A 26,486-nucleotide genomic window follows, 5' to 3' on the forward strand; every position below is an offset into this window, starting at 1 on the left:
ATACTGCAACCTTAAAGTTATCTCTCAAGCCTAATCCATACTTCGACAATGATGATATACATATGGGCTAACAGTAACCAACAACCTAAAAGTTATTTATTAAGCCAAATCAATCAATCAATCAATCATAGGCTAACAGACACCATCAGCCTTAAAGTTATCTATCAATCCTAATCCATACTTCAACCTAAAAGTTATCTCTCAAGCCTAATCCATACTTCAACCTTAAAGTTATCTCTCAAGCCTAATCCATACTTCAACCTTAAAGTTATCTCTCAAGCCCAATCCATACTTCAACCTTAAAGTTATCTCTCAAGCCTAATCCATACTTCAACCTTAAAGTTATCTCTCAAGCCTAATCCATACTTCAACCTTAAAGTTATCTCTCAAGCCTAATCCATACTTCGACAATGATGATATACATATGGGCTAACAGTAACCAACAACCTAAAAGTTATTTATTAAGCCAAATCAATCAATCAATCAATCATAGGCTAACAGACACCATCAGCCTTAAAGTTATCTATCAAGCCTAATCCATACTTCAACCTTAAAGTATCTATCAAGCCTAATCCATACTTCACCTTAAAGTTATCTATCAAGCCTAATCCATACTTCAACCTTAAAGTTATCTCTCAAGCCTAATCCATACTTCAACCTTAAAATTATCTCTCAAACCTAATCCATAATTCAACCTTAAAGTTATCTCTCAAGCCTAATCCATACTTCAACCTTAAAGTTATCTCTCAAGCCTAATCCATACTTCAACCTTAAAATTATCTCTCAAACCTAATCCATAATTCAACCTTAAAGTTATCTCTCAAGCCTAATCCATACTTCAACCTTAAAGTTATCTCTCAAGCCCAATCCATACTTCGACCTTAAAGATTATCTCTCAAGCCTAATCCATACTTCGACAATGAGGATATACATATGGGCTAACAGTAAGCAACAACCTTAAAGTTATTTATTAAGCCAAATCAATCAATCAATCAATCAACCAATCAATCAATCAATCATAGGCTAACAGACACCATCAACCTTAAAGTTATCTATCAAGCCTAATCAATACCTCGACAATGATGATATACATATAGGCAAACAGTAACCAAACATAAGCACAAGATTGAAGGGTGCTTGCTAAAAGATTGACTTGCACATGCATATCTGATTGTTTGTGAGCTCTTATGATAAGACTTAAGACCCACAGTACCGACATGAAAGTACACATATATATGTGTATATATAAAGTAACTGAAAGACAACTGGAGCTAACCTTAGCAATCCTCTTAGAAATATCTACTTATTAAAAATATGTCCGACGATTCAGACCGCCAAAGAACATGGCCTTAATGGCTAAATATAGCACATAGGAGGTTAAACGTACTATGTTTTGTCTATTATCTTGAAACCCATTTTATATATTGAAAAATCTCACAAACTAGCCTGTATTGCTTTCAGAAATTTGAGATTAATTTACTGTCTATGTTTATGTTAAAACTGTCAGACAACGTCTTTTAATGAAGTAGACTCCTTTCACTGGCAAATCATGGTAACCAAATTATTTTGAACAATAAACAGAAACTTGAAACAACAAAAAGTGTCAACAATAAAAAATCGACACACAAGCTAAATACTGAAAAGCCGAAATCGTCAGTCAACTGAGTTACTCATGATATTACGTATTGCCTTAGTCCAAATAATTATGACGATTGGCAAGGCTACTTTATCTATTTTTCTGGGACTACTATATCGCATAGTCAGCTAAAAAAATAGCCGAAATGACAATGTAAAACAATTCAAACGAGAAATCTACCGATCTAATCTATGTACAAAAAATGAACGAAAAACAAATATGTAACACATAAACAAACGACAACCACTGAATAACAGCTCTTGCAGACTTGGGACAGACACATTCATAACCCTATATTTGTTTTGTCTTTTTGTAGATGGGATCGAACTCTTGTTCTCTAATTTATTGCGCAAAAGGTTTAAAGGAGACGAAAAATATCAGACATTAAATGATCCAATGATAGGTGAAAATTTCTATATAAAGCTACAGTTTTAAATGAAAATTACAATTTAAAAAGAAGGAGGTGTTGTATGATTGCAAAAGAGACAGCTATCCATCAAAGTTCAAATGAAATGAATGTAAGCAATCATAATTATAGGTAACCGTTCGACCTTAGACAATGAGAAAGTCCATAGCGTTTGGTACATATAGGCTTTAAAAGACGCCGATTAAGGTGGTACCTAACACTACAGGGAAGGAAATAACTCTGTAATATCAGCTAAGTGTTTTAAGAACGCTGTGTTTTGAAGGCAACACAAAGCTTCTCAATGATCAACATTAGTGTTTGTCAAACTGCTATATAACCAGTGAAATTTTCTAATTAAACGCTTATTTCATTTTTTTTGAATTTTTGTAAAAGGGTCAAGGTTCATACTGTGTCAAAATTTTATGAAAATTAACCGAGCAAAATTAATTTTAGTAAAAGTGTTTGGTACCACCTTAAGACAAATCAATTGAGAAAACTACCGGCTTAATTTATTTGTAAACAATTTACGAAAAACAAATATGACAGAACTAAACAAACGACAACCACTGAACTACAGGCTCCTGACTTTTGGCAGGCACATAAAGAGTGTGAGCGCTCAATTCTCCCCTAACTGGGATATTGGTGCAACAGAGTACTATAAAAATTAATTAAAAAAGTCTTAGATACAAATAGATAAACGTCTTACAAACACAGAGTGAACGTTGTATGGTACTCGTATCTTCCGAAAACAAAAAGACACAAAGTAGAAATCTGAGAAGACTGACGGCTAGTGAGAGTTTTAGCTAACTTTAAAACCTGGTTTTATCCTGTACAAATTCAAGAATGTGACAGTCGTTATTCATTCGTTGGAAATGTTTGAGCTTAGGGTTTTACCATTTGCTGAAAGACTTACCGATGAGAATTTTCCTTGTTTTTTTTCTGTTATATAATTTTCTAGTTCAAATCTGTTTTTTGTTTGTTTGTTAAATATCGATTTTTTATATAAAAATTGCAAAACATATGAACAAAATGTAATGTTCTTAGTAGTCAATTATAAAGCTAAACAAGCAAACAAAAGGGCAATAACTAAATAGAACATTTGCGGGATATAACTTTGACCACCATTGCCCTGATTTTTGGGGGTTGTTTTCATTGATCGCGTGCTTTGTTGTGTTGAAACTTCTTCTGAACTAGTCGCTGTTGAAATAGTTCCTGCAGATGTTGTGGTCTTTGTTGTATTTAGTATATTTGGAATTGTTTGCAGCCAGAAGTCGATTCTGTCTTTGTATAAGTTTTGTTGAGTTGTAACATTGACATCTAATAGAATATAAGATCTCGTTGCTAGATCGTACTCCTTCCATACAGGCAATCCATCGCCATTTGTATCCCTAAAGAACCGAAATTGATAAATTAATATATACAAATATTGAAATGATTTAAAAAAAACCTACAAATTACGCCAAAATAGTAAAGCAAGTTTGAAAAATAATTATGCATACCCATAAATCACCACCAGACAAAAGGTATACCTAACTGTTGAAGACCGTACTTTGACCTATAATGGTTTACTTTTATAAGTTGTTATTTGGATGGAGAGTTGTCTCATTGGCACTCAAACCACATCTTCCTATATCTATGTAGACATGATTCTTTATAATTTATTGACACATTGTGTAGGACGATCCTTTTTTGATGGGTCAATAGGTAACCTGTTGCATGACATTTTTCCCTTGTCCATCTTCATCTGAGTCAAATTACTCCATCCTTTATCACAGTAGAACTTTCTCTAGGAATCTTCTGTTTGCATTAAATGTGGATAGTATCATTAAAGTACTATCATATGACTTTAAAAGCCCGAGAAACATGACTATTTTTTTTTGTCTACTTCATATTTTCATTAAATAATTATTACCCAAAGCATACATAGTACGTTTTTTAGGACAAGTTTTGATAGGTTTATTTCATGATGAAGGTAATACAATATTGTGTTTATTGTTTCTTTTAATATAATCCCCTAGTACAAATCAGAATCCTAGTAATACAAATCTGGATATTCCAATGTTTACCAATGGAGATTGGAATTCTATTTTGTACTAGGAAGATTCCTACATATTTCCAATTTGTACGGTTTCATATGTTGTGAACTAATCTTTAGTCTCTCTACAACACAATGCGAGAATATTGGTAGGCATATATATATATAGGTAGGCATATATATATATAGGTAGGCATATATATTTAATCCTTCGAAATGCAAGTCAAACATTCTGTTTCTTCCTCACTGGTACTGGTTATATATATTGTATAAAAAAACAACTTTACAAAATAGATATGTACAAACCTTTTGCAAAAACATATACGTACCCTGTTTTAGCGAAGTTAGACCAATACTTCATCATAGTCACACTGTAATTCTTGTCATCTTCAGTAGCATTAGACAACGATTTAAATGGAAACAAGAACGGTATCTCTGACGCGTGACCTGGCCCTACAAACCATGGAGCATATCTCTTAGTAGACAGTGACCAGAAAGAAGAACGTCTGCTAATATATTGAAAATGTTTGCGATTGCTTTGAGCTGCGTGGACCTGAAGACTTTGCACTGCTGGACTATACATAAAGATGTCTCCATAATAGTTCACAGCATTCATACTTTGCTTTGCTAGTCCACTGACTTTATACTGATCACATATAGGTTTAATAATGTCAGTGTTATTCTGGTAGTAGTCAGCTGCCGTTGTAGGTATTATATTTTTACACAAAAGTTCCGATGGGATGCCATTTGTCAAATTGGCATAATTTCTTGTATGCATGGTACTAACTAGTAACGAGCCTTCTGATTCACAGTTTCCTATAATTACATCTAATGATTTGTAAAACTCAAATCCGGGACCTTTTCCACTCATTATATTTTGTGGTGTGTCAATCAGAAAGTTATTATCAACAACAGGAGCAAAAGCGATGTAAATATGTATATCAGGTGTCAAATAAAACTGTTTTGTGAGGGTAAATAATGAATTTCTAATTTCATCGGCTGATTTATTTCGTAGGCAAGACATAGTGTCAATTGTCAATGCATCAGAACAGTTCAAATCAGTTGCGAGTGCTTTTGCAGATTGTCGAGGAATTGGTGATGTAGCCAACAACGTATTGCTAACACCACTTTGAGCAATAACTCTTTGAAATAGTCCTCTATTATTTGGACTAATGGCTTGTAGAGCCACACTGAAGCCTCCTGCTGATTCCCCGAAGATGGTAACAGAACTCGGATCTCCTCCGTATTGAAAAATATTATCCTGAACCCATTGAATAGCAAGCTTTTGATCCCACAGACCATAGTTTCCAGGTGCCACACTATCAGATGTGCTAAAAAATCCTAATATATGTAAACGGTAATTAACTGTTACTACGACAACATCACCAAGCGCAGAGAGATAAGAAGCATCGAAAAGCATCGCTTGTCCGTTCGAATAACCTCCACCGTGAATCCAGATCATAACTGACTTTTTATTTGAAGATGAAGCGTTAACGGGTGCGTATATATTTAACTGTAAACAATCTTCGGATTGATTTAAATTTGGGAGAAATTTAGCGTCTGACGGTGATGATAACTGAATACACGATGGTCCAAATTGTGTAGCATCTAGAGTTCCGGTCCATTTCCCGAAAGGCAAAGGCTCCATAAATCTAAGCTGACCAACTGGAGGTTTAGCATAGGGTATATTTTTGTATATTCTCAGTTGATAACTTGTATTTCCATCATTAACAGACGATGATACACCTGTTAGTTTACCTAGTCTTGTATTAACAGTGTGTGTACTTTGACCCAGTACTGTCACTACTGTTAACGATAACATCAACAAAACACGCATCATCTGAAAACAAAGACAGGAGTTCTGTTAATAACTACAGGACAAAAGAAAGGGAGGTAAATCGTTAAAAAATGAAAACTTTTTTAGCGTAAATTTCAAATTCAGATTTATCAACCAATATCACGATAAATTACAGTTAATACATTGACTAGCTATGCTATAAGCCATTTTGTTGAAAATTTTACGTTTCTGTGTTTCATTATGACGTCACAAGTTGTAATCATATTGATTTTTCACGAAAAAATCAATGAAAATGGGTAAATTTCCATAAATTATTGGACAGGAAACATAGAGCGCATACGTCGACAACAAAGATCTTTTAAAATAATGTTTGTGAAGACATTTCACATGTCTAATTTGAATTTTATGCTTGTCGACGCCTGCGCTCTATGTTTCCTGGTCCTTTATTTGGTTGAAATCTAGCTGATTTTGTCAAATTTCATCAAAATCCCTTATTTTGACCTTGTTTGGATGTGAAAATCAACGTGTTAGAATTAAACTTTTACAAAAACAGTTCTGTTTAACTTTCTAACATGTCTTAAGGGCAACTTAAAACATTTATTGTCTTGTAACTATGAACTTTATAATTGGGGCCAAATATGGCTCTTACCGAACTTACTCCTTTGAATATTTTGTTCGTCAATCAGGTCGTTTGTTTTCTTGTTTTCTTGTTTTCTTGTTTTACATGTTGTCATATCGGTGTTGTTTTGTATAGTATATGGTATAAATTTGTTTACTATTGCATGTCATACGATGACTACAGTTGCTAACATCCCCAGCTTTTGTATCGGTTGATTATTGTCTCGATGGCAATAATACTATATCTTATTTTTTTTTTATATATATACATGAGCAATCACAGACCAGCAATTCACAACATATTTTCCAGTTATGAAAATAATCACTAAGATCTAATAATGGCATACAAAAGAGGGGCAAAAGATAACGGAGGAACAGTTAACGTGATAGCTCGAAAATAAACTGTCAATTCCAAGGCTGAAATAGAAAAAGACAAACAGACAAATAAAAGTACACAAGACGCAACATAGAGCAACATGAACACCACCAGAAACTGGGGCGTCATCTCCAGAAGGGTACGCAGATCCTGCTCCACATGTATCACCCGTGCTTGTGATATTACTAACTGTTATTTGTGACAGGCATGGAAAAAATGATTCGGGATTACCGTTAAATTAGTTTGTTTGAGATACCAGACCTCCGCCTTATCTGAATTAGTGTATATGTTACAGTAAATAGGTGAAATTAGGAATTACAGGTAATCCCCGATGCACTTAGTTAATACAAGTAATTGCTGAAACGGCCCAGTTATTACCAGTAATTACTAATTTTAAAATGAATTTTTACACCTATTTACTGACTGCTAAAACAATGTTGTATTATGGTCAGGTGATCAAAAGTTATGGTAGTACTAACTAAAAGATCAGTTAGTACAGTACTGTAAATTTTGAATGGTTAATTTCTATAAAAAATATCTTGAATAAATATGGACTTTCAAATATTTGCTTAAATCCGAGTAACTTTAGTTTTAATCCAAAATGGTTCAAGTTGAGCATTATACAGATAATTTTTGACCAATTTCAGTAGACATGGAAATCAGAAACGGAAAATTCTCCTAAAGCATTACGTTTTGATTTTTTAAAGAAAACTTTGAATTTTAAGAATATTTAGACTTACTACCTTATACAGATGAGATAACGTTATGTAGGTTGAGAACTGGAATGAACTGTTATGTGCATTAGCTTCGAGATATAAAAAAATAAATATTTTTCACTATGATTTAACAACAAAAATAAAAATTTTTTTTGGTTGTTAAATCATTAATAAAAATGATATAGTGAACTAATAATTCACTGTTAGCAGCCAATATGGTTATATTTGGTTAAAATAGCTGAGAAACAAGGTTGATGAGTTGTGCACTTGCGAGTGAATATTTGGACCTCATTGACAACGTATTCATGTGACCTTCAATTCAACCTCTAGCTGGAGATGGGTTATCGGTGTATTAAGCTATTAAAGTTGTAAGGGTTTTGCAGAACAAATAGCCTACTTTTGCTGTTAATCGCAGGCTCAACAAAAATGAGGAAAAAATATTAAATTTTTTCTCTAGATACTAACTTTTGACTAGTACTGTAAAAAGCTTCTGTCAAAATTGGGTAAAAATCCAGGATAGTTTATAAAACCTAATGTTTTAAAAACTTTAACTGCATAGTGTATGAAATGTTAACTGGGAAAAAAACTCTAGTCCATTTATAAGTAATATACGAAAAAAAAAGGATTCTTTTTACAAACTTTACTTTTGGCTGGTTTTGGATATAAACTTATGATCATAAAAATTTTGCTTCTGTCCATGTTTGGTAGAAATCCAGGATATTTGGAGAAAGTAATTTTAAAGTTTTAAACCACAGTGCATGATGGAGATTTTAGTTTAACCAAATTATGAAAATCAATTTGAGATAGATATCATTGTCTTGCATGCATATATTTACAGAGTTTCAAAACCTATAAAACAACCATTTTCCAGTTTCAATTCACAAACACGAAAGAGTATGCACTTTTGATGTGCCTTATATTCCTACGTCCTTAAGTAAGCTCCCTTAAAATCCCTATCCTTTACTTTCTTATTTGGTATCTTTAATTATGTTTTTAATTTTAAGACAAAAACATCAAGTTAGTAAATAGCTGTAAAAATGACAAAAAAAATCAGTGATTACCAGTAATCACTGAAACAACTAGTAAATACATGTAATTACTAAATTGGCTAGTAATTACAGGTATTTACTGAAACGTTTAGTAATTACGTGTAATTCCTAATTTCACCTATTTACTGTAACATATACACAAATGTACATACGAAATACGATAACAAACCGTATATACAGGAAACGCACTTAACATAAATATAATGCTATAACATATTGAAAAACATAAAATGAATATGTTTTTAATTTAATTTTTTATTAAAAGGGTTATTAAAAAAATAAAATTAACTTACTTATTTTAACGATGTTACTCAAATATATGGGTGTATCAGTATATGTAGGGAACGTTATAAGCAGTTGTGATGTTGATAATATTTATCAGCTAGAAGATAGTGAAACCACACAAGGTTTACTAAATAGGACATTGCGTAAAACAACCCATTCAACCTACATGTATCAAGGAAGAAATGATAGCAAAACAGCAGGCGATATGAAAAAAAAAATCTACAAAATTTATCACTAAAAAAGGGCATTGGGGAATTCTGCATCCAGATTAATTTTGTCATCTGCTTGATCAGAATATTTTTTTTTAACTAATATGAGATCAGAATATTTTTTTTAGGAAAAAAAACTTACCCCCCCTCTCGAAGTTAAATGGTCGTTTCCATACTCTTTTTACTACACAAGTCGCGCATTTCTACATTAAATGTCTCTTCATTGAGGCTAAAGATCAAAATATTTGAAAATCCAAGGGCTGATATAAACTCATGGGACCATGATATTGCACTTGAAATATAGTTCAACTTCTTTTAAACTTACTAGTTTTACTGTGCGTATTGCAGTGTGTTTATTATGCACTTTGGATAGATGTATAAAAGGGATGCCCGGATGGGGGACGAGATTTTATAAATCATGTTTAACTCCGCTGTATATTTGCGCCTAGTCAGGAACACCCAGCGTTTGTTAGTCCTGTGCTGGTTTTTTTTAAAATTTTATTTCATTTGTATGTTCCGGAGATAAGTTTGACGTATCTTTCGCTAAACTAGTATTATCAAATTATTACATGGCATTTTTCATATCGCATGTATTATCAGCCATAGGTTCAATATCAGCCCAAGAGCCGCATGGCTCGAGGGCTGATATTGACCGAGGGCTGACAATACATGCGATATGAAAAATGACATGTCATGATCTTTTTATCATATGCTTTAACAATGTAGAAAAATAACAGATTCATATATTGATTCTTTTACGTGGTTCTAAAATAGAACTTCAAAAAGTGAAAAGTTTATGGATGTCAGACCCCAAATTTAGTATATTCGATATGAAATCTTTCTATCGTACGTATACATTGTACTCTAACAGAAGAGAAAAATATCAAACCGACAAAAAAAAGTTATTCAACAATATTCATGATGAACACTGTTTCGAAAAGTCAATTTTTTAAGGTAATTTTCCAAATTGTGTTTGAAACTTTAAAAAAAGCATTTATTTATTATTAATTTTTTTTTTTTTTTTTTTTTTTTTTTTTTTTTTTTGAAACTTTAAAAAAAGCATTTATTTATTATTAATTTTTTTTTTTTTTTTTTTTTTTTTTTTTTTTTTTTTATTATTTTACACTTTACTTTCCAGTATCTAAATAATTGTTTTGTACATTACTTTGTAACGTTTTCCACTGAAAACGTAGCATTGAGGTGTATTTTCCGGAATTTGCCGAGTATCGCCGGAATGCCATGCGATAACGTTACGGAAAGGCATGTGATAACAATCGAAGCATGTGATAAACTTTTCATATCAGCCCGCTAAGCACCAATTCGAAAAATATGAAGTTTACGTTTAATTTAATACTATTAACATACAGTAAGAATCATATGTTATTTAGTCTAAGTATATGATAAGAAAAATTACATGTTATGATCTTTATTTTATCATATGCTTCAACAACGGAGAAAAATAACAGATTTATATATTGATCCTTGTACGTGGTTCCCAAATAGAAGTTCAAAGAGTGAAAAGTTCACGGACGCCGGACCCCAAATTTAGTACATTCGATATAAAATCTTTCTATCATCTGACTCAACAGAGAGGAAACGTATTTTAATACCGACGAATCGACAAAAGAATACATAATGAACACTGTTTTGAAATGTCAACTTTTTAAAGTAACTTTCTAAATTATGTTTGAAACTTTTAAAAATGCAATTATTTAATAATTTGTATGTTAGTTGATTTTTTTTTATAAATAAATAATATTTTACACAATATACTTTGCAGTATCCAAATATTTGTTTTGTACACTACTTTGTAATGTTTTCCATAGAAAACGTAGCATTGAGGTGTATTTTCCGGAATTTGCCGAGTATCACCGGAATGCCATGCGATAACGTTACGGAAAGGCATGTGATAACAATCGTAGCATGTGATAAACTTTTCATATCAGCCCGCTAAGCACCAATTCGAAAAATATGGAATTTACGTTTTAATTTAATACTATTATCATACAGTAAGAATCATATGTTATTTAGTCTAAGTATATGATAAGAAAAATTACATGTTATGATCTTTATTTTATCATATGCTTCAACAACGGAGAAAAATAACAGATTCATATATTGATCCTTGTACGTGGTTCCCAAATAGAAGTTCAAAGAGTGAAAAGTTCACGGACGCCGGACCCCAAATTTAGTACATTCGATATAAAATCTTTCTATCATATGCCTCAACAGAGAGGAAATTTATTTTAATACCGACGAATCGACAAAAGAATACATAATGAACACTGTTTGGAAATGTCAACTTTTTAAAGTAACTTTCTAAATTATTTTTGAAACTTTTAAAAATGCATTTATTTAATAATTTGTATGTTAGTTGATTTTTTTTTATAAATAAATAATATTTTACACAATATACTTTGCAGTATCCAAATATTTGTTTTGTACACTACTTTGTAATGTTTTCCATAGAAAACGTAGCATTGAGGTGTATTTTCCGGAATTTGCCGAGTATCACCGGAATGCCATGCGATAACGTTACGGTAAGGCATGTGATAACAATCGTAGCATGTGATAAACTTTTCATATCAGCCCGCTAAGCACCAATTCGAAAAATATGGAATTTACGTTTAATTTAATACTATTATCATACAGTAAGAATCATATGTTATTTAGTCTAAGTATATGATAAGAAAAATTACATGTTATGATCTTTATTTTATCATATGCTTCAACAACGGAGAAAAATAACAGATTCATATATTGATCCTTGTACGTGGTTCCCAAATAGAAGTTCAAAGAGTGAAAAGTTCACGGACGCCGGACCCCAAATTTAGTACATTCGATATAAAATCTTTCTATCATATGCCTCAACAGAGAGGAAATTTATTTTAATACCGACGAATCGACAAAAGAATACATAATGAACACTGTTTGGAAATGTCAACTTTTTAAAGTAACTTTCTAAATTATTTTTGAAACTTTTAAAAATGCATTTATTTAATAATTTGTATGTTAGTTGATTTTTTTTTATAAATAAATAATATTTTACACAATATACTTTCCAGTATCCAAATATTTGTTTTGTACACTACTTTGTAATGTTTTCCATAGAAAACGTAGCATTGAGGTGTATTTTCCGGAATTTGCCGACTATCACCGGAATGCCATGCGATAACGTTACGGAAAGGCATGTGATAACAATCGTAGCATGTGATAAACTTTTCATATCAGCCCGCTAAGCACCAATTCGAAAAATATGGAATTTACGTTTAATTTAATACTATTATCATACAGTAAGAATCATATGTTATTTAGTCTAAGTATATGATAAGAAAAATTACATGTTATGATCTTTATTTTATCATATGCTTCAACAACGGAGAAAAGTAATAGATTCATATATTGATCCTTGTACGTGGTTCCCAAATAGAAGTTCAAAGAGTGAAAAGTTCACGGACGCCGGACCCCAAATTTAGTACATTCGATATAAAATCTTTCTATCATATGCCTCAACAGAGAGGAAATGTATTTTAATACCGACGAATCGACAAAAGAATACATAATGAACACTGTTTGGAAATGTCAACTTTTTTAAAGTAACTTTCTGAATTATGTTTGAAACTTTTAAAAATGCATTTATTTAATAATTTGTATGGTAGTTGATTTTTTTTTATAAATAAATAATATTTTACACAATATACTTTCCAGTATCCAAATATTTGTTTTTGTACACTACTTTGTAAATGTTTTCCATAGAAAACGTAGCATTGAGGTGTATTTTCCGGAATTTGCCGAGTATCACCGGAATGCCATGCGATAACGTTACGGAAAGGCATGTGATAACAATCAAAGCATGTGATAAACTTTTCATGTCAGCCCGCTAAGCACCAATTCGAGAGAAAAAAATAATGTGTTGGGTTGTTTTCTGCTCTTTGGTGGAGTTGCTGTCTTTTTGACAAATTTCCGGTTTCCATTCTCTATTCCAATTCTTCTCATATACAACTTTTGATGTATTACGAAAAAATTACCATAGTTATAAGGTATTGTTTCCCAAACACTGCTTTTAACAATGACGACACAATTTATCTCCTGTCAACGTCCAACTCGTTAACATTTTTAACCACGCCACATCATGTATTTTCCTATCCCAAGTCAGGAGCCTGTAATTCAGTGGTTGTCAGTTGTTGCTGTATATTACATTGATGATCTTCGTCTATTGTTTTTTTACTTAAATCAGGCGCATTAGTTTTCTCGATTGATTTTTACATTGTTATGATGAGCCTATTATGGCTTAGTATACGGTATGGACTTTGCTCATTGTTTGTTGAAGGCCGTACGGTGGCCTATTACTATAATAGTTTTTGACTTCTACGTCTTATGGTCTCTAGTTGAATGCTGTCGCATTGGCAATCATACTACATTTGTATATCTATAGATTTTTTTTTTATATAAATGCTTGATCGTTTAAGATCATTGTTGTGAATTTTCTGGTAAATTATTAAACGTATTTCAAACGGGATAGACCATCTTCATTTTTACGGTAATGTTGTTTACCGTGCACGAATTTAGAAACGATCCTGGTAAACCTTTCCATCCTTTAAATAAACTTATTCTATAAGGTTATAAATCAACACTGTAATTAGATCATTGAATATTGTTTTTTTTATTAAATTAATATTGACTTTGCTATTAGTAAATTTAAAACACACTAAATAGTATTGTTATATATATTCCGGACCATATGAGTATTTGGACCATACGCGTATGGTCGGACCATATGAGTATAATACTCGTTTGGTTATTAACGGGCCGGACCATATGAGTATTTGGACCATATCAGTATTTTTTTTTAAATTACATTATAAAAGCTTTATCTGAAAAACAATAATGGTTTATAACACGGTATCATAGATTTTTTACGAGTTTTGGTTGTGCACGATCCTTTTTATTCAAAACACCTTTTGTATGCGAGTGAAAAGCTAGCCTTTTGTAGCTGCGTACAGTGATACCGAGGTCTAGGGTCATTCCGATATGTTTTTATGAAGCTCTAGATTTCAAATATCGTATCATGACTGCAATTCACCATATTCACATTCATATTGACATATTGCCATTCACTCGTAATAACAAATCGATAATATCAATCGGTAATGACCATCGGTATAAAATGTGTTTATTATAGTTGTGACAAGTAAGTAAAATTAACTATTTGAAACTTCTATTTTTTATTTAACTAATCTTTTTCTTATAATATAATAATAACGTTACCTATATTGTAGCGTCTTTTTAATAAATGGTCTTACCACATGAATTGTTTAGAAGTATCAAAAGTAAACTGTAAAATTTTTAATTACCCCGACCATACGCGTATGGTCAGACCATATGATCATATACCCATATGTTCATGACAATACGCGTATGGTCCAAATACTCATATGGTCCGGAACATATACATATACACATTCTTCGATCTACAATGAATGATTCATCTTTTTTATTAGTTGTTCGTGGATGTGAACTAGCTGTCAGTAACTGCAAGTAAATTCAAATCATTACTTCGTGCCGTCCACGACCACTCTGTGGTTTAGTCGGATGTATTTCTCTTTGTTTCCCTCTGATGAGTTAAGCCTTTTTCAAATGATTTTATAGTTCATTCTTATGTTGTACTGTAACATCACTGTCCCAGGTTATGGGAGGGTTGGGATTCCACTAACATGTTTACTTGCCACATTCTGTTTGTATGTGCGCTGTCTTAATTCAGGAGCCTGTAGATCGGTAGCTGTCGTTTGTTGATGTGTTATATATTTGTTTTTCGTTCATTTTTTTATACATAAATTAGGCCGTTAGTTTTCACGTTTAAATTGTTTCACATATGTCATTTCGGGGCCTTTGATAGCGGACTATGCGGTATGGGCTTTGCTCATTGTTGAAGGCCGCACAGTGATCTTTAGTTGTTAATTTCTGTGTCATTTGGTCTCTTGTGGAGAGGTCTCATTGGGAATCGTACCCCGTCATTTTTTTGTTTGTTTATATTTCATCAATTCTAGAAAACTACAACAATATAAAAGACAAAACAAAAAACCGTATTAATTATGTTCCTAAATAAAAAAAAATCTTCTGAACTTTATGAAATAATTCAAGTGTTGTCATTTAATTATTTGATATGAGGCTGTTGTTTTTTTATTCATTTTTACCATAAAGCAGAATATACGTTATTTTTCAAGTGTGGAAAATTCGATCTTAATCTTACGAAGGTTTGTGCATTATTGGTTGTTTTCATTTTTGATAATCAGTAATGTTTAATGTCCACTTATGAAAGCACGCCATAAAAGGAACAAGCAAAACATGACCTTATAGTACAAAAAATATTCAGTAGAATTTAAATCAAAGTGAATATAAAAACCAAAGCAATCATAACAAAGCTGACTTGACAACATGGTTGGCCCCCATTTGAGTCCTGTTTCAGCATTCTCAATAAAGTGGTAATATCATTAAGCCAGAAGTCAACTCGTGATTTGAACAAGTTACTCTTGATTTTCACATTCACATCAAGTTCAGCATATTGTTTATCCTGGACATCATACTGTGGCCAGTATGGTAATCCTGGTCCATTTACGTCCCTTTAATAATAAGAATATCATATAAAAAGTTAATTATAATCTCTATAAACATGTAATAGGACTACTTATACAACATGACATGTTCGGTCCATATAGTTATATCCGTTTCACAGATGACAGCGGACATATTCCTAATTAAGTAACTTCAATCCCATTACTTTCCAGAATATGACATATCTAAGTAGACTTGTTACCTTGTATGTTCTTACATGAGCAACATCACGGGTTCCACATGTAGTGCACGATCAGTGTACCCTTCCGGAGAACCCTGAGAGTTTTTGGTAGCCTAAGGGCTCGAGTTGCTCAGTCTTTAGTTTTCCATGTTGTGCTGTGTGTGCTATTGTTTGTCTGCTGGGTTTTTCCTGATTTAGCCACCGCGTTGTCAGTTTATTTTCATCTAATCAGTTTGAATATCCCTCAGTCATATTTCGCCTTTCTGATATTGCAGCTTCAGGCGTTCTCAATGCAGTTTATAAGTTTTTATAGTGTTAATGTTTTTATTTGATATACCCTAGAATTTGTATTTAACATAATATGTACTTTATCGAAAAGTGTGTATATGTCATTATGTTTGACCATATATAGACTGTGCTCTAAACTGCACAAATGCTTTGTTTGTGTCTTGGTTAGATTTGTACATGTACAGGATTTGGAATTCTAAGTTAGTTGTGTTATATATATATCTATTATAAATTTGAGAATAAAAATGAAGAATGTGTCAAAGAGACATCTAGCCGATCAAAGAGCAGAAATGATAAATGTGTACATGAACTCAATTTAGGAATCTGGGTCTCAATTGTTGCAACTTAATTTTGTCAACGGGACTATATACAACTTTTGGCTAGCTATTAAGCCTGTTCCAATTCAGAAATATAACATTTACTTTCCAGCTGTGAATAAAGCAAATACCCCGATTTTGATTATACGGTCTTTCGCTAAGTAAGAAATACTTAATTTAACTTACCCAGTCTTGGCAAAGTTAGACCAATATTTCACCAGTGACATGCTGAAGGATTTATCATCTTTAATGGGATTAGATATTAGACTAGGGAACAAGTAAAATAACTCGTCGCCATGTGCAGTGCCGTTGAACCATGGCGGAGTACCAAGGGAATTATCAACCGATTTTCGTCTATTCAAGTAGAAGTAACGATGAGAGTCTCGGTTTGATGAGTGAATGTTAAGATTGAACACAGATGGACTATAAAAGAAAACGTCCCCATAGAAGTTTACACTATTGCTGCTCTGTTGGAGTAAAGACCCATTACTTCTGTATTCATTACATATAAAAGGTGTCACGCTTGAGACGTTGTTAAAGTAATCTGTGGACAAAGGAGGTATAACGTGATCACACAAGTAGTTAGACGGGATTCCATTAGTCACGTTAATATCTTTCCTGCCTTCTAAAATAAGAATCAGCGAGGACCCTTCAGAATCACTATTTCCCATTAAAATATCTAGGGATCTATAAAAATCAAGAACTGGTCCTGGGTTTTCTAAAATATTCTGTGGCTTATCTACAAGAAAGATATTATCAACCACTGGAGCAAACGGAATTCCGATATGAAATTTTTTTAATTTATGTGTTTTGTTTGATATAATCTCGCAAGCTTCATGAATATTTTTTGCCGACTTACTTCGTAAACATTGCATGGTGTCGTTGGTCAAATTTGTTGAACAATTCACAAGTTTTGCTAGCTCTTTAGCTTCTGTACGCGGAAATGGCTTTGTCGAAAATATACTATTGCCAACACCACTTTGTAATATGACGCGTTGGAAGAGTCCTTTATTTTTGACGTTGAAAGCCTGAAGGCCTGCGCTAAGTCCACCGGCAGATTGTCCAAATAAAGTGATTGATTTGGTATCACCACCAAAACTTTCAATATAATTGTTAACCCATTCGATTGCCATCTTTTGATCCCAAAGTCCATAATTTCCAGGTGCAATATCATCATTTGTGCTGAAAAATCCAAAAGCTTCTAGCCTATAGTTGATAGTAACAACAATGACGTTACCGACAGCCGATATATATGAAGCATTATAAAGCATTCCTTGACCAGTCTGGTATCCTCCACCATGTATCCAGACCATTACACTCTTCTTCTTTGCTGTAGACGCATTTGTTGGAACGTAAATATTCAGACGTAAACAATCTTCTGATTGATTTAAATTTGGCAGCCATTTGTCAACAAAAGCATTCTTTGTCTGAATACAAGAGGGTCCAAACTGCGTTGCATCTAATGTACCATTCCATTGACCATACGAAACAGGCTTACGGAATCTGTATCGACCAATAGGCGGTTTTGCATAAGGTATATTCTTGAACATATTATAATGATAAGAAGTACTGTTGATTGTCAAAACTGACTGAACTCCTTTGATGTCCCCTAGTTTTGTCGACAGTTTGAAGTTTGTGTCCGAATATACAGTGGTGCAATTTAAAAACAGCAACGAAAGTAAAGTGACTGAAAAGGAAGGATTTCTCTTTAACATCTAAGGCAGAACTCAGAACAGTCTTACAGTAAATAATATATGTACCAAGATACGAACTATAACTTATATAAAGACAATAATATTATACATTACCCGAATTTTTCTATTTCTATATCAAGAAAGAAAATTGTAATGTCAAATAATCAAATGTAATGTTGATACAGATTTTAACACCATGTTGACTGCTGGACCATATGTTTGACAACTAACTATAATATCTGTTTGTTTTGATCACACATCGTTGTCAAAATAATAAAACCAGGTTTAATCCGACATTTTCTACATACGACCTCAAGTCAGAAATATGACGTTTGATGTGTTTGAGCTTTTGATTTTACCATTTGATTAGGGACTTTCCTTTTTTGTTTTCCTCGGAGTTCGATATTTTGGTCTAATCTATGTAAAAACGTGAAACGAGAAACACTTATGGACCACATCAACAAACGACAACAACTGAACATCAGATTCCTGGTATCAAAACTTCGCCCTTATCTGAAACAAGTGTTAACTTTTTGAAAATTATAAACATTTGTTGTACTGTATGATCTATATTTTGTTCAATGAATCATCAGAGTGGTTTTTATGCTTGTTTTAAACAGTAAAAGATATCACTGGTTAATGTATGTACGAGTTATGGAGTGTTTCTAGTAATGTGATAAGTTTCATATAATAAGACTACTTATTAATATTTCATTTAAAGCATTGTTGTGGTTGCCGATTTACTTATAAAGTTCATCCGTTTTGATTTTGTATGACCTAATAATTCTTTGTGAAGCTTTTTTATTTTCACTTATGTTGATGATGTATTTGTCATGAATATAGGTTCAGATTGCTAAATTTTGATTAAGAGAATAAGATCAAATAATAAACATATTACTTCTATTAAAACCAAATATAGTAGTCTCATATATTCTTAGCTAACGTCACTTAGATATGAGATGACTTGATCTTATAATTATATTCAAATAGTCTGATTGACCGACGACAAATCTGAATAAGATATAATGTAAAAACTACATAAATGTATTCATTCATTCTTCAAAATAACATTGTAACTTAGACCTGAGCGATACAGTGGTATTTGTTGATTAATCAAAGCCTGTATTTATGATTGAGACGGATGTTGTTTATTTAAAGAAAAGTTATCTTCAGAAACATCTTCATTTAGATAAAGATAATAATAATAGAAATTGATCACGGACCTCCGATTCACTATAGGCATTTTCAAAATATTTAAAAAATCGTTCAAATTTCAATAAAATAAGATATATTTTTACTAAATGCAACTCTATTTTAAGGCAGCGTTGCTTTACTTTTAATTCTGTCGTCTTTTCACGAGAATCGTTATCGGTTTTACCACTGAAGGCATTTTCAGTTGACTGTTGATTATTATATAGGCCGCACACACATTTGAAAAGACACATATTTTTTTTATATCAAACTACCAAATCTTGCATATAAAGTACTCACCGAAATGCTGCATAATTGTATTGAATACATTAAAGTCACTGACACTAAGGCAATATTATTTGTCTTTTGATCATGTAACTGCTATCCTATTTTTATCTTTTATCAGGACACTTCCGTAGTTAAGATAACGAGGAAAAAATAAACATCTACCTTTACCTAGTAGTATTAAAGTTGATCATAGAAAATGTTTTAATTCATATTCCAGCATATAATTGCATACTAGTTCTGTTGTTTTATTGTCTGAAGAATGAGTATCCTTTTCTTTTAATGTTCTTTAACATATTGTGCATTTAGAATCCGCAGCTTCAAAAATGCACTTTACTTTAAAATGTATGCCTTAGCATCGAAAATATTAAACATAGATGCCAACTCATCAAATAAAAATAATTTTGCCTATATAACCACATACTGTTTCATAGACCAGCTGGCAGTTTGCAATTTTGGCTTTTTTCGAAGTGTAAGAACTTAATCATATAACATTTATAAATAACAAATAAAACGAAAACAATACCACGCTTGGGACAGCCAGATATAATTAGTGATGTCATTAAATATGTTATGCAACAGTTTATAGTTCCCTTTATGTTTTATGGACACAGTTATCTGTACTTTTTTCAGTTCTTATTATAATTGTTTAAAAAAAAAGGGCATAGCATGCCTTTTTTTATGTCAATGTATTTTGATGTAGCCTCTACGTATGTACTTTTATTTTTACATATTATATCTATATATCTATATTATTCTGGATAATAAGTAAAATAACAAAAATACCAAACCCCAAGGAACATTAAAAAGACCTAAAGTCCCTACTCGGCTAACAATATGCATAAAGGTAATAACTGTTAATTACATTTACTTGACTTTCATACTGCTATACTTCATTGTTACCAAAAAAGGAATAACAGGGTCATCATGGTCATGATATGATGATGATGATAATAATACTAAAAATAAAATGTTTTACTTTTACCTATCTTTAAATGAATAGTTTGCAAAAGGTTTACATGATATTATAAATGAACAAATAATTGTACACCAAATGACTAAGACATGTCTTATAATGGTCTTATGACACTTCATAGTCGTAAGATATGTTTTCGAAAGTGTCCCAAGTTACATTATATCATAACTTCTGTCGTAAACTTAATACCCCTCGCGACATGACTTATGTTGGTCTTATAATTATTATTATTATTATTATTATTATTATTTTTAGCTCATCTGGCCTAGAAGGCCATGTGCGCTTTTCTCATCACTTGGCGTCCGTCGTCGTCGTCGTCTGTCGTCGTTAACAATTTTTCAAACATCTTCTCCTCTGAAACTACTGAATGGATTTGAAAGAAACTTAGCATGATTGTTCCTTAGATTATCCTGCACAAAGTGTGTGCTTCGAATTTTGATCCGTAAAAAAACATGGCCGCCGTTATTTAAAATAGAACATAGGGGTCAAATGCAGTTTTTGGCTTATATCTCAAACACGAAAGCATTTAGAGCAAATCTGACATAGGGTAAAAATGTTCATTATGTCAAGATCTAGCAGCCCTGAAATTTTCAGATGTATCAAACAACCCATTTATGGGTTGCTGCCACTTAATTGGTAATTTTAAGGAAATTTTGCAGTTTTTGGTCATTATCTTGAATATTATTATAGATAAAGATAAGCTATAAACAGCAAAAATGATCAACAAAGTAAGATCTACAAATAAGTTAATATGACCAAAATTGTCAATTGATCCCTTAAGGGGTTATTGTCCTTTAAAGACAATTTTTCACAATTTGTTCATCATATTTGCTAACTTTTAAAAATCTTCTCCTCTAAAACTACTAAACCAAATTCAACCAAACTTCAACTGAATGATCAGTAGGCTGTACAAAATAAAGTTTGTGCTTTATTTTTTATTTCGTCAAAAAACATGGCCGTCATGGCTAAAGATAGAACACAGGGTAAAATGCAGTTTTTGGCTTATATCTCAAAAACTCCAGCATTTAGAGCAAATAAGACAAGAAGTTAAAGTATTTATTAGGTCTAGGTCAGCCGAATTGAGTAACTGGTTTTTCAGGTATAATGCACATGAATTGATGATTTTAAAGAAATTTTGCAGTTTTTGGTTATTATCTTGAATATTATTATAGATACAGATAAACTGTTAATAGCAAAAATGTTAAGCAAAGTAAGATCTACAAATAAGTCAATTTGACCAAAATTGTCAATTGACCCTTAAGGAGTTATTGCCCTTTAAAAACTTTTTTCACAATTTGTTCATCATGTTGACTGACTTTAAAAAAACTTCTCATTTGAAACTGCTGTATCAATATCAGCCAAACTTGAGCTAAATGAGTTTCAGAGTATCTAGTATAAATTTTGTATTTCATTTCCTTGTATGTCAAGAAACATAGCTCATATGGCTAAAATAGAACATAGGAGAAAATGATTTTTTTTTTGCTTTTGAAGAAAATAGGACGATTCAAAGAATATTTAAATAAATTGAAAAGCCAAAATAATCATTGATGAGAGATTTAACCAAAAAAATTAAGGTGAGCGATTCAGGCTCTTGAGAGCCTCTTGTTATTATTAGTATTATTACAAGGCATTTTTATAGCGCATTATATAAAATGCATTTACTCTAAGCGCTTAAAATGTTGAATGATAATCAACTAAAATTCTAACTTCTAATATCATTTATAAATTTCATGTTAATTAAGAGGGTATCACCAGCCCATTAGTCAAGACTTCGTTGTTGACATGAATATCAATAATGTGGTCATTTTTATAAATTTCCTGTTTACAAAACTTTGAGTTTTTCGAAAAACTACGGATTTTCATATCCCAGGCATTGATTAACTTTGCCGTATTTGGTTCATTTTTTTTGAATTTCAGATCCTCAATGCTCTTCAACTATGTACTTGTTTGGTTTTATAAAGATGTTGGTATGAGTGTCACTAATGAGTTTTATGTAGACGAAACGCGCGTATGGGGTACTAAATTTCTAGCGTTATTATAGTGCACAAGGTTTACGTTATTTCGCAAAGGTTTGCGTTATTTTTCAAAAGTTTGCGTTATAACACAAAACACAAACATCGGGAAAACTATGTTCATACTTTTCATTTCTATATTTATTATTTTTAATCATATTCAAAATAATAGAAAAAAAACATAATTTACTTATGACAGTCATAGGAGCATCATAGCTATGACTCTCTAACGACAGCTTTGATTTACATCATATGACATACCATATGATAGTCATAAGATGATAATAGATATAGTAAGATAAATCTTATGACATATCGCATGATACTTTCGAAAGCCAGTCCCCTGATATCGTTGATGCGTTTTTTTTTATTGTCGAAACTATAGAGTTCAATTATATCTGTTATGATTTGAAATGATTGTCGATTGCACTCTTGGTATCTCTATTTTATTTCGCACTCTTTAAGTGACGTTTCGTTTTATAAATAACTTTCCTTCGAATTGTATCAGAATGTATATTTATCATATGACAGAAAAGGTATAAATAATATAGAGGATTTAAATGTAACTACTAATATCCACTTCGAGATGATTCATCAATGTATATGTGCCTACATCAGTTAGATCTTTGAACTTCGTACCAAAAGTAAGTAGAAAAGGGCGGTCAGTTGATACATTTAACTCCGGAATTTGCAGATATTGATTTACTGGTAAAATTAAGGTAACATTGATTTACAGATTTCATTAACTTAGTTAGAAGTCAAATAAAAACCAGGAGGAATCGCATCAACTTGAAAAGGAGTCAGACCGAGTGGGTTGACAGGGTATGCGCATGCATTAAACCCCTTGAAAATCAACACTCGGTCACAATATCACAATTTAGAATAGAAGCCCAAAATTGCAAATCTAAATTAGACTACTGTTTTAAAGATCTAAGCATTTGAAACCAGGGACCTGTTTATCGAAACTTTCCTAAAATCGGTCCAAGAATTTCTTGGGACTGAAAATAGGATAAAGTTATGACCGACTTACGACATGTCTCAGTATGCACTTCAAAGCTACCTAAGGCTTATTCTAGGAAGGATGTCCTGACGGCTTGTATTGGCGTAAAAAAATAGCAAATAAAAGGTGAAAAAATGAAAATATTGTATCAAATTTAACCAATAACTATGATTTAAAAAAAAATGATAATTAGAAAGTAATTATTAGAATCAAATTCAAGGTAATAACTAAAATGTGTCCTAAGTTGGTCTTAATACACGTCATAACTCTTAGGGAGCTTCGATAAACAGGTCCCAGGTCGCTAGCATGGAATACAAGTTCAGAAAGGGAACTCTCCTCAAAATAATGGATTTAAATGTTAACAAGAGAGTAAAGTAAACAGAAAAAATACCAAAAACTCCAGGGATAATTCTAAACATAAAATCCATTTCCAATTGGCAAAATCAAAAGCTCAAACATATTAGAGGAACGGAAACAACTGTCATATTCCTGACGTTGTACAGGCATTTCCTTATGAAGAAAGTTGGGGGTTATAAAGCTGGTGGTTTTAAAGCTAGTTAAACCTCTCACTTTTATGACAGTCGTATAAAATTCCTTTGTATTGACAATAAACAAACTGACATAATAGGTAAAAAATGTAAAAGCATAAGGGTCTAGAAAAAAAACATTGTCCCATGTCATTGATCTCTAAAACGTACAAATATCTTGTGTTATGGAAATGCAGAAGAATTCGTTTTATTTTAAAACTACTTTCATTCTCAAATGAAAGAAAATAAAAGATAGAAATATGAAAAATAACTCAGAAATCAATTTTCTATTATTGCAGCCCCAAGCACCCACCCACCTTCGAAAACAAAAATATATACTTCCGTATATTAATAAATAATATCTTGATGCAGGACGAATGCAAAACTTAAATTTTCATTATTCTTCTCTATTTAAACGAGACATTGTTTTGTTATGAAGTCATTCCAAAAACGAATTTAAATGGTGCGATAAGATAAGCGTTGGCCAATTTTAAATGAAATAGCTCTGTGTTCAACCATATATTTTTTAAATAGTCTGAATGTAGTTGCCCCAAACAATATTTGGGTGGTTGAATGTTGAGATACTTAGCATCAGTTTACTTAATTTTAGCTAATGTGCAACTTTCATACAAAAATCAATATTCGAATATCACTTGCTTCTTTCCCTTGCATCATCATAATCAAATTCTCCATATATCTTTAATATTTCTTGCAACAGTCCGAAGTCCGTAACTTGTTGTTCAGTGGTTGTCGTTTGTTGGTAGGGTTCATATGTGTTTCTTGTTTTGTATATAGATTAGACAATTGGTGTTCCTGTTTGAATTATTTATACTAGGGGCCCTTTAAAACTTGTTGTTCTGTAGTAGTCAAGGCTCCGTGTTGATGGCCGTAGTTTGACCTATAATTGTTATCTTTTTATATATTGTGACTTGGCTGAAGAGTTGTATCATTGGCACTCACCAACATCTCCTTATTTATATAAGCTTACACTCAGAGATGTGCATATTAATGATTGTTACTATTTACCTCCCATGTGAATCCACATGTTTCATAACTTATGTGGATTTTGATTGGTTCAAATTGAATCGGAATGAAGGCTCTTCAGCTGATGATTATTCTGGTACGTGTGCGTCTTTATATATGATAATTGTCGTTGTGTAGTTTCATCCTTACTGGCACATTAAAATGGGGTTTTGAGTCGTTTTTTTTTTAATATTTTCTATTGTATTCCATCATTCGCAGATGGGTTTTTAGCAACCTGCTTTTTTCCCTAAGTTAGCATAATAAAACTGGATTTTAAATAAATAAATAATATCCAACGAGACATAAATGTTTGGTTTAAGAATTATAAGGATTGAACACTTTTTTTGTGGTTATTTGAGAAATAATTCATGCACGCAGTAGATTTATTCACATGTGTACAGTTCTTAATCTTACGGGGGATTGGGGAGGGGTTAAATAGAACAACAATGCATACGTCATTTTCACTCGGCCTTGCACGAATTATTTCTTAATTTCATCTCGTTTAGAAGAGCTAGGCGACTACTGTAGTTGGAACCATACTTTAATTTGAATTTATAAAAGATATTTAAACGACTCAAATTATGAGCAAAATTTTATTCAACTAATGACATCAATATCTGCTAGTAAACATGCACTTTCGGATTTTTCAATTTTGCACTTTCAGGAACGTTTCATAAGCCGATTAGTTAGATTGAAATAGTCTGTAGAGGCTGATGACATTGCAAATTCAGTTATTTTGAAATAATATTAATTGAGTCATCCAAAAATCCACTCTGTCTTGGTATAAGTTACTCTTCGTTGTAACATTTACATCAAGTAAGGCATATTGTTTTGTTCTCAAGTTGTATGTCGGCCATCTTGGTAGACCAGCAGAATTAACGTCTCTAAAATGAAAGAAAAAGTAAGTATTAAAAAGTAGAAAATACTTTCAGATCATTCATCATCGAGCTATAGAATTATCAAATAGTATTTCCCGCTTCTTATAAGCAATAGTATGAGGCACACGACAAATGCTCTTCGAAAGTAAGGGAAGGATAGAATATTGAACGATTTGGAGATAAAATAAAATAAATGGATTTGTCTCCTATCTATGTTTTTTAATACTTCTCTTCATACATGTTTTCCAAAGCTTAGACTTCTATAGAAACTACGATGATTTTTTACACTGATGGTACTCATTCAGTTCTTCTCTCGCCGCGATATAGCTTTGTTGTGCTGATGTATTGTTAAGCTATCAGTAATCAATCAATCA

The 26,486-nt window shown here is 32.1% G+C and overlaps 1 protein-coding gene across 1 annotated transcript in view; it reads right to left on the bottom strand.

Annotated features, from left to right (window-relative positions):
- Positions 1-1,079: 1,079 nt before the first annotated feature.
- The window catches only part of LOC134726627 (uncharacterized), a 28,070-nt gene continuing 2,663 nt past the window's right edge, over positions 1,080-26,486 (bottom strand). Inside the window, exons 3-7 of the mRNA XM_063591039.1 lie at positions 26,027-26,118; positions 16,713-18,213; positions 15,511-15,748; positions 4,407-5,917; positions 1,080-3,430 (exon numbers count right to left, since the gene is read on the bottom strand). Coding sequence (XP_063447109.1) covers positions 3,094-3,430; positions 4,407-5,917; positions 15,511-15,748; positions 16,713-18,213; positions 26,027-26,118 — 3,679 coding nt within the window. The 3' untranslated portion in view covers positions 1,080-3,093. The remainder of the gene's footprint in view (positions 3,431-4,406; positions 5,918-15,510; positions 15,749-16,712; positions 18,214-26,026; positions 26,119-26,486) is intronic.

The sequence above is a fragment of the Mytilus trossulus genome, chromosome 7 (assembly GCF_036588685.1).
Source record: "Mytilus trossulus isolate FHL-02 chromosome 7, PNRI_Mtr1.1.1.hap1, whole genome shotgun sequence".
NCBI lineage: Eukaryota > Metazoa > Mollusca > Bivalvia > Mytilida > Mytilidae > Mytilus > Mytilus trossulus.